The 10242-nt window shown below is 45.8% G+C and overlaps 1 protein-coding gene across 2 annotated transcripts; it reads left to right on the plus strand.

Moving 5' to 3' along the window:
* Nucleotides 1–1099: 1099 nt before the first annotated feature.
* On the plus strand, nucleotides 1100–9635 carry POLR3D (RNA polymerase III subunit D). Of its 2 annotated transcripts, XM_075272697.1 has the most exons (10): nucleotides 1100–1160; nucleotides 3071–3227; nucleotides 3442–3485; nucleotides 3837–3857; nucleotides 5771–5919; nucleotides 6000–6124; nucleotides 6206–6374; nucleotides 6578–6849; nucleotides 8218–8370; nucleotides 8461–9635. In XM_075272697.1, the coding sequence occupies exons 2-10, from the start codon at nucleotides 3072–3074 to the stop codon at nucleotides 8581–8583; spliced, it is 1212 nt and encodes a 403-aa protein (XP_075128798.1). In that variant the 5' UTR covers nucleotides 1100–1160; nucleotide 3071; the 3' UTR covers nucleotides 8584–9635. The 2 variants fall into 2 exon arrangements, with proteins under 2 accessions (XP_075128798.1, XP_075128799.1); XM_075272698.1 differs by lacking the exon at nucleotides 3837–3857 and having other exon boundaries at nucleotides 8461–9634.
* Nucleotides 9636–10242: the final 607 nt, after the last annotated feature.

Genomic DNA, 10242 nt, shown 5'->3' on the forward strand with positions numbered 1-10242 from the left:
GCAGTGTTATGGGATATATGTAACAGGCAGTGTAATAGGGTTTATGTAGCAGGCAGTAGTATGGGGATATGTAGCAGGCAATAGTATGGGGGTATATGTAGCAGGCAATGGTATGGGGATATGTAGCAGGCAGTAGTATGGGGGTATATGTAGCAGGCAATGGTATGGGGATATGTAGCAGGCAGTAGTATGGGGGTATATGTAGCAGGCAATGGTATGGGGATATGTAACAAGCAGTGTAATAGGGTATATGTAGCAGGCAGAGGTATGGGTATATGTAGCAGGCAGTAGTATGGGGGTATATGTAGCAGGCAGAGGTATGGGTATATGTAGCAGGCAGAGGTATGGGTATATGTAGCAGGCAGTGTAATAGGGTATATGTAGCAGGCAGAGGTATGGGTATATGTAGCAGGCAGTGTAATAGGGTATATGTAGCAGGCAGAGGTATGGGTATATGTAGCAGGCAGTGTAATAGGGTATATGTAGCAGGCAGAGGTATGGGTATATGTAGCAGGCAGTGTAATAGGGTATATGTAGCAGGCAGAGGTATGGGTATATGTAGCAGGCAGTAGTATGGGGGTATATGTAGCAGGCAGAGGTATGGGTATATGTAGCAGGCAGAGGTATGGGTATATGTAGCAGGCAGTGTAATAGGGTATATGTAGCAGGCAGAGGTATGGGTATATGTAGCAGGCAGTGTAATAGGGTATATGTAGCAGGCAGAGGTATGGGTATATGTAGCAGGCAGTGTAATAGGGTATATGTAGCAGGCAGTAGTATGCGGGTATCTATGTAGAATGTGGTGTTATGGGGTATATGGAGATGAGGGTGTACTACATTTTGCTTTCCAAATAATGGAGTCTCAGGGAGGGCTATGTAATCCCTATAGCTGAGCTATAAGTCACATTTTGCCCTATAACCAGATACAAGACTTTCTGCAACTTTCATTAACCCCCCAGCTGCCGGCTCTTTCTATGTGTATAAGCCGGTGAGGCGCGCTACTTCACCTCAGAACCCTGTATAACGGCACACATGCGCAGTGACCACACGCACGCGCATCTCCTCTCTCCGAACTACATTTCCCATCGGTCCTAGCGCACAGCGGAAGTGACGTCACCGCCCGGCCGTGTAGGTGACGGAAGCATGCGGTGAACAGGCAGGTGAGGCTGTTGTTGCGATATCTGTTTGCAGGTGTTTACACGGACCGGTTTATTTTTTATAGTGAGGAGTGTGCGTATATTGTAATCCATAGTATTAACTCTTTGTTCAAGGACAGGGGAGATTTTGCCCCACAACCCCTGTAACATTGCATGGCATGAAGCAGTGATGGGCAAATTGTGGCTGGTGTGGCACTACAAGTCCCAGCACTATCACAGCATGATGAGAGGAGGCGGGGGAGTGTATGGATAGCATTATAATAAAGGGGGACTCCTACCTTCTATAGTGGGGGCATATCAGGGTATTTATGGTTATGGGGGGGTGGTCCGGGCTCGCCACAAGTCAGAACATTGGTAGATGAGTCCATTTTTTATTTTGTTTCTGTAAGGGTATGTTCACACCTGCCATGTGGTTGCATTATTTTCTGTTCTAGGTTTTTGGTAATGATCTATATAATCTGCACATGTGAAAACGGACAGTTCACACAAATCGCCCTAGTACAGGGGCCCCGGCGTCTCTCAGACATGATACTATAATGCACTCACAGTCATATCCTCCTCCTGGTGGCCCCTATAGTATTATGTTCCCTTCCTTGTGCCCCTAAAGTTTCATGTCCCCCTCATGGTGGCCTCTGCAGCTTCATACCCCCCTATTGGTTGCCCCTACAAACAAAGTAAATAAACACTCCCCTTTCCCTGTTCTTATCTGGTCCGTCTGGATCTACTGCCCCAGACATAGCTCAGATCCATACACTTAAATGGGAGTGCGCTGCAAACAGATTGTGTGACATCACTTCACTGTGACTGCCGCTTTGAGTAGCTCATCTGTGGGGGTTGTGGGTTTCAGATCCTTAAGGATAGGCCGAAAACCCCTTTAAGACTGGTAAAGGAATATTTCCTCATGGACATTGATGGTATATTTTAGTGCTATGTACTTTCACTAGGTGTACAATATGTGACGCTCATTCACTTCTAGAACGCAGAACGGCACCTTGCAACTTTGTATCCTTAACATCTATAGGTGCCCATGACTCTGGGCGTTTTCCTTTTGCTGCTGCTGCTACTTTGTTAAGTCAATTTCTGATTACATTGGTTAAACCCTCGCCAATAAGGGAGCGTTCACACTACCGTCATTGTCCAACAGGTAGTGTCCATTCAAAATCTTGCACGGACATTAGCATCAGACTCTAGCTGTGTCCGTGCCATTTTTCATTCATTTAAATGGTGATCGGGTGCGTTGTTTTTTACGCTCCGTGTCTGTCCTTAAGTGTACGTTCCTAAAGATGTCCGACTTTTCAAGCAGACAGCAAAACCAGACATGTAGGTTTTTGCTGTCCGCTTGAAAAGTCGGACATCTTTACGAAAGGACAGTTAAGGACAGACACGGAGCGTAAAACAACGCACCTGATCACCATTTAAATGAATGAAAAATGGCACGGACACAGCTAGAGTCTGATGCTAATGTCCGTGCAAGATTTTGAATGGACACTAGCAGCGGACACTACCTGTCGGACAATGACGGTAGTGTGAACGCCCCGTAAGACATCAGCAGCGCCACTTTAATTTAGCAAAGCTGGACAACCAGACTCGACCCTGTAGATAGGCGTGACAACCAAACCTGACCCTATGGCTAGGCGTGACAACCAAACCTGACCCTATATATAGGCGTGACCAAACCCAACCCTATGGATAGGTATGGTGCTGTTTCTTATAGGAAGCTACCATGTTTCCCTAATCCTGTAATACTGCTTTTTTTCATCGTTATTGTGCCTGTTGTATGTTAGATATGTCAGACCCTCCTCCTCCTCCTTACGTAGCTGTAGAAACATGAAGGACTGGTCAATTTTATTTGTTGGTACAAAATTCGATATTTTATCTTTGCAGCCAAATTCATTCTTTTCTCCATTTCACAGGATGTCTGATGGGAAAAATGATCCCACTCCTGGAGTTCCCAGGACCCCGATTGGAGGAGCCAGGGGTCTGGTTGGGCGAAGACCTTCAGCGCCTCTCACACCGGGTCGTCTGCCTTCCATTCGCTCCCGTGACCTTACCCTCGGTGGTGTCAGAAAAGTGAGTGTGCACATTGTATACCAGGAACCTGTATACAGTATGTCTGTCATGTTCATCTGAATTTCTGTTCTATTCTATTTATAAAAGAAAAAAAAAAGTTCTTAGCCTTACAACCACGAAATTAAGTAATGATTTTCTTCCCTTATGATGTGATATCTGGTCATGGCAGTGAGCTGATGTATATTGATCTTTACTTGTCTTGTTTTTTTTACAGAAAACATTTGCTCCAAATATAATCGGGAGGAAGATAAAAGAAGAGTAAGAATTTGCTTGTGGCCTGTGTGCCCCCCTCCCCCTTTGCTCATGGCCTGTCCCCCCCCCACTTTCCGTAGCTCGTGGCCTGCGGCCCTACCCCCCTTTGCTTGAGGCCTACTCCTCTGTGCTCGTGGCCCTCCACCTTTGCTTGTGGCCTGCATCCCCCTTGCTCCAGGCCTGCGCGCCCCCTCTGCTTCTGGCCTGTGCACCCCTGTATCTTCCGTTACCTCTATCTATTCTTGCATTCACATTCCTCTGCTCACACAATTGTGGTGAACACTGTGATGGGTCTCATTTGTGTCTTTCCTGCTTTTTTGTTTTTTTTCCCCACTGATGTCGATGGGTGATAAGCAGCGTGTCCAAGAAATCCAACAGGTCTGTGCCAGATTGTGAGAACAGGAAAAATCTCTACATAGGGCTGACTGTTGAGCGGAGAGGTTGGTTGGCAGATTCTGCCAATATTCGTGCAGTATGCCAGAAGTCCGTTGTGCTTGACCCACGGAGAGTCTGCCAACTAATCTCTCATGTCTATATCTGGTTTGATAATGCTGCCGGGAAGAAGAATGCATGGCATCAATAGGAGGCATTATTAGAGAAGGGGAAGAGGCTCCTATGAAGTATTACAAATATCCGCTAAATCCCCAGATTTTGCCAAAACTAGCCGACCAACTAAAACATATAGGGTCTCCATACTGTGCCCTGATGGTATTTGTCAGGGAGATAATCTGCCATTAGAGGTGCCTGGCAGTGGCTTTCTTCCATCAACAACACTCGCAGTTTCGGTTTAGCTAAGGTTTTCTAAAAATTTATATGGGGATGGCAAATTTAATTTTTAGATGAGAAAACACTGCACATTTAAAGGGAATTACCTTTTACTGAAATCTAATAGCCCAATCCATTGCTTCCTTGAGATGTGCTGTTAGGGGAAAGCAGGAACTCCCTTGAAACAAAGGATATAGAACGTTGGTACCGATACTTAACCCCTTCCCGACATCTGCCGTACTAGTACGTCAGATGCCGGGTGTTTAACTATGGCGGCTGCCTGGATGTCTACTGTTTTATACAGTAGACACCCAGCGCTAATGCCCCCTGTCGGTGTCCGCATTGATCGGGGGCATTAACCCAACCAGCGCCTCGGTCAAAGCTGACCGAGGCGCCATTTTCCCAACAGGGCATGGGTGCCGGCAATCACCGTCACCCGGAGGAAGCTCCGGGGCCGAGATTGCGTTGTCTTGTGAAGGCTCCCCAGCCTGTCATTCTATGGATTCTATTGCAGTCTATTGTAGCCTGCAATAGAGGAGCCAGGTTTTTGCAATGCATTGGATTAGTGATCAAACCCCCTGGGGTCTAATAAATGAATAAAATAAAAAAAAAATAAAAAAAAATTCAAATCACCCCGCTTTCCCTAGAACACATATAAAAGTAGTTAAATACTGTGAAACACAAACAAATTAATTATCCCTGTGTCTGAAATCGTCTGCTCTACAAATCTATAAAAATATTTTTCCTGTACAGTAAACACTGTAGCGGGGTAAAAAAGTCAAAAGTGCCAAACTGCCATTTTTTCACTATTTTGCCTCTGATAAAAAAATGATCAAAGCAAAAGCAATTCCCCAAAACGGTCTAACTAAAAAGTACACCCGGCCCTGCAAAAAAAGCCGCCCTATACAGCCCCGTACACGGAAGTATAAAAAAGCTACAGGTGTCAGAATATGGCGACTTTTAGAAAAAAAATTTTTTGGAACAGTTTTGGATTTTTATTAAGAGGTTAAAATGTAAATAAAACCATATAAATTTGATATCTCCAGAACCGTACTAAAACACAGAATACAGGGGACATGTCATTTTGGCTGCACAGTGAACGCCCGTAAGAATGTCGCACAAATGCACTTTTTCTTCAAACCCACCCCATTCTGAATTTTTTTTTCCCTGCTTCCCAGGACATTATACAGAATAAATAATGACGGCATCATGAAGAAAAATTTGTCCCGCAAACCTTAAGACCTCATATGGTTCCGGGAGCCGAGAAATAAAAAAAAGTTATGGGGTTTGGAAGGAGGGGAGTCAAAAACGAAAATCAAAAAAGGGGTTAAAACTGCAAAATCTCTGTAAATAAGAGGCTAACCTGCACACAAACCCAAAACGTCTATACAGCCATACCTGTGCATTATTACATTCTGGGCACTAGAAATTGTGTAGAGTCCTGTAGTCATGTCTACTGTATAAAGAGGGAGGGGGCTCTTTAATTCTTTATATACTCTCGGAATTAGTTTTTTTTTTTTCGTTAGACCAAAAGAGGAAGTTTCTGTGAAAGTCGAGCGGGCAGATCGCAACAGAGATCGGCGTGATGGGTCTGGGAGAGGACGCGGGAGACCACAAGTCATCCAGAGTCACTCCATCTTTGAGCAGGGACCTGCAGAGCAACTCAAGAAGAAAAGTAATACATTGGTGTCAGTGGTGATAAGCTATGCGGCTTGAGAGCTTGGGTATCTAATGTTGTCCTTGTTTTGCCTGTAGCTCCCTGGGATGGACCCTCGGATTCGTCCGATCTTGGACCCTCACATATTATTAACATAAAACGAGAGAAAAGGGAAACCGAAGAGGAAACAAAGCAGATCCTTCGAATGTTGGAAAATGACAAGGTATCTGGAGGCCCTGCATACATAGTGATGAGAGATAGATCTGACTGGTCCTTAGTGTTATCCCTCTTCCATTCTCTGTAGTTTTTAGATGACCCAGGATTGAGGAATGATGCCCAGAATCGGCCCGTGCAGCTCCCTCTTGTACATTCAGGCTGGCTTTTCCGAGATGAAGAGGAGGAAGAGGATGTTAAGCCTATAAAGGGTTTACCCAAAGAGGAAAAGATGGAAGTAGAGCCTTCATCTGTCAAAGGTAGAGAAATTAGATAAGAAATGTTATTCCATTTTCCTGCATACCTGGGGTGTCTGAGATTTGGAATGATCTGAAGCTATTGAGTACCCCTGTGCCCTGTCATTAAAAGGAGGGCTCAGGGAGTCTCAGCAGAAGCAGTTTAAGGCCTAAGGCTAAACAACTTCGAGCAGACCCGCTCATAGGATGTGTGTTCTTGTTTACAGTGAAGGAAGAACCTATGGAAGATGATGAAGGTTCATTGAAGACTGGACTTCTACCAAGCAAAGCTCCAGTAGTAAAGAAGCCCCCTGAGCAAAAGGACTTTTCTCTTCCAGAGTTACTGGAATCTCTCCAAGTCTCTGGAGAAGATACTCTATTCTTCATGCAGCTCCCAGACACTCTCCCAGGGCAGCCGCCCACCCAGGACTCCCGACCTGTCCGGACTGAAGTACAGAGTGAGGATGGCCACATGCTGCTAGTAAAGGACAAAGGCCAGGTGTGTGGGAGTTGTTTTAGGGAATATGTTTGTGAATAGGTCCTACAAGATGTGAATTGAGCATTTTCTTTCTTTGACTCCTGGTCAGTGCCTGTGGTTGTCCAAAGGACAGCCCATTGAGAGGTGTAGCCCCTTCTTTTGCTGTGATGACATATTGCTAGGATAGGAATGGGTATGGATTTGACTTACTGCACCCTCACAGATCCTATAGATAAAATGAACTGCTGCATTGTCTTCACTTCTTTCTCGCACAGTGGTGTGCTGGCCACACTATTGTGCAGAGACCTGCAGCATGCCCACAGGCACATGAGTGCGACCGGGTGCAGTTCCCTTCACAGCAGAAGCAGTCCGGGAATATTAGAATCACCGTGGCCCTCTCATTCTCAGGTTTCATAGGAATCACATGTTGACCCACACCTAGCAATATGCCATGACTTTATAAGATGGGAACACCTCTTTCATGTTTACTGCTCACTATCCCTTTAAAAGGGTTTCTTTAAGACAGGTCATCAATTGAAGGTCTGTGAGGGTCCCACACCCAAAACCCCAGCAGATTAGCTGTGTAAAGCATAAGTGTCGCTCCCTGGCCTCATGTTTATTGGTCACATGGTCTGATTGTAGCTCAGTCCTATTCAAGTGCATGGACTGAACTGTGATACCAAGCAGAGCCACTGTACAAATGTACGACACTGGGCTTGTGGACTGAAGAGACTGCATCTTCTTTAAACAACTGATCAGCTAGGGACCTGGGTGTCAGACTCCTGCTGATCTGTATTTGATGACCTATCCTAAGGATGGGTAATCAATTATTTAGTGTGAATAATGAGTTGTCACTTCATTAGAGCTGGTTCACATCTGCATTTGGGGAGTCTGCATGGGGACCCCCTGAACGGAATACCGAATGCATTGACAAGCGGTGAGCTTATGAAAGCACACGGACTCTATAGACTATAAAGGGGGCCGTGTATTTTCCGCACGACTCATGCAGATTGGAGGGTAGTTCATGAATTACTTTTCCGTCTGCATGACTTGTGCGGAAAACACACAGACCCCATTATAGTCTATGGGGTCCGTGTGCTTTCACAAGCTCACCGCTTGTCTATGCATTCTGTATTCGGTTCGGGGGGTCCCCAAACAGACTCCGAATGGAATACCGAATGCAGATGTAATCCAGACCTAAACTGCAATACCAGACACAACACATGGACAGGTATGACACTTTAGCAGACATGTTTCTTATCCTTCTACAACCCTTCAAGTTGTTTGCCCCCTGTGATGAATCCTTCCATTGATGGCACGCTTAGTATGAAGCGGGCACACTGATATTGGCTCGCTGCTGTTCTCAGTAAGTCTGCTCTCTAATACTAGGAGGCGAATGCGGCGGAGGAGAGCTGCTCCCTGAAGAACCTATCTGAGGGTCAGATCGGGAAAATGGTTATACGAAAATCAGGCAGGGTGCAGCTTGTTCTCGGCAAGGTCACACTTGATGTCACCATGGGGACATCCTGCTCCTTCTTGCAGGTAAGGACACTTATAAGATCAGAGTTGTGTTGTCTATAGTGATTTCTATCCTTGTAGTGCTTACAGTATCTTCCATTGATTCTCCTGCAGGAGCTGGCAGCCATAAGTGTTGGTGAAGCTCGGAGAGGAGAGATGATGGTGCTGGGACACGTGCAGCATAAACTCGTCTGCTCGCCGGACTTTGACTCTCTTCTGGAGGGACGGCACCGCTGATATCGCTCTCATCTCCATTAGGAAGGACTCCAGTATACACCATAGACTGTACAATGCTGACATGTGTGAGACACTCTGGATACCAGTATCACTAGGGCCTGGCGGCACAATTATTATTTTTTTTAAAAGGGTTTTCCCGGACTTGCATATTGATGACCCATCCTTAGGTCTTCAATTAGTGGTGGTCCAACACCCAGGACCCCCACAGATCAGCTGGTTGAAGAGGCTACAGCATTCTGGTGTGCGCTGCAGCATCTTCAATAAATAACAAGCACAGCATCCTACATCTCATAGAGGTAGTGCTTATGGGACTGAGCTGTTGTCCTACCATGTGACCAGTGAATGTGACATCATCGACATAAGATAAAGGCCACGACTATAGTCAGCGCTGTCAAACAGCCGATATGCGGGGGTCCTGGGTGTCGGATCCCCACCGGTCACATATTGATTGATCCTAAGTATCATCGATAAGCGACGTCCCAGGACCGGCTATATTTTTCTATCACCAGTCTTATATAATTATTGGGATTCTGCTCGGGTACTTTCCTGTCCTATCTAAGATTGGGTGCGGAGGGCTGAAACTGCGCGCTGGGCAGAACACTTGTTATGGCAACTGCCCGGTATTTCGCGAGTATTATGACCAGGTCCTGTTACTGTAGAATAGGACCTGTGCACTTTACCCGTCATGTGTCAGCCTCTTGCTTCAGCAGCTGTCCATCCCAGTGAGCAGTGTCACAGCAGAGTACACCTGCACAACCCCTTTAACTCTGAGCACTGTGATAGGTGTAGGGGTGATCTAGGACCCCCCTGTGTGCGACATTCACTGTAAATATCATGAAGAAGGGGGCAGCCCGAACCTCCCATGATGGAGGATGACTGAAGTATAATTTATTACACTGGAAACATCCTAGTGAGAACCTTTGTCTTTTGTGTGTTTGTGTCATGTACAGACAGTGGATCTTATGGGGTACACCAGACTTCGGAGAATTATGGGATAATGTAGTTGCTTACTATAGAAGGAGTCTCCCCCCCCCCCCTATACCGCCCCCTACTGCAAGCCAGCCATAAAGCTATTTCTATTGGCTGATCACTGGGAGAGTGACTGAGCATGTGTGTCCAGCTCATTCCGTGGACATGCACATTGCTATATACATTGTAAACATGAGGTGGCGCCAGATATCACTTAGTGTAGTCAGACCCCCCATCTCCTCAGTGCTGGACACAAGGACTGGCCAGGAGTACTGGGTGTAAGGACAGGGGATTGAGCAGGTGAGTAAAGCTTCTGGTATAGCAGTCACTGACTTAAGCTTAGTTTTTAGGGTCTTGGATAAATTCTTTACAAAACTTTTTCTTCTTTAAAATTGATGTCCGATCTGTAGGTAACTGGTTAATGTGTCCATAATGGTAGGGGTCGACATACTTACCATTATTGCAGGGCACACTGACTGCTTCGTCTTTGGCTTAAGAAAAATTGGCGCACAATATGTGAAAGGTCACCTACCCCTGATTTGGAAGACGGCAGCTACAAGGCGGGATCGGCCTACTCAGTATTCCCATATAAAGGCCGATAGAACAAATCACATTGAGATTAAAGACATTTTTTTTTGTTTAATGTAGATTGTGAGCCCCACATCGAGCCCATAATGTACATTTTTCCCT

This window comes from Leptodactylus fuscus, chromosome 5, assembly GCF_031893055.1.
Source record: "Leptodactylus fuscus isolate aLepFus1 chromosome 5, aLepFus1.hap2, whole genome shotgun sequence".
Taxonomy (NCBI): Eukaryota; Metazoa; Chordata; class Amphibia; order Anura; family Leptodactylidae; genus Leptodactylus; species Leptodactylus fuscus.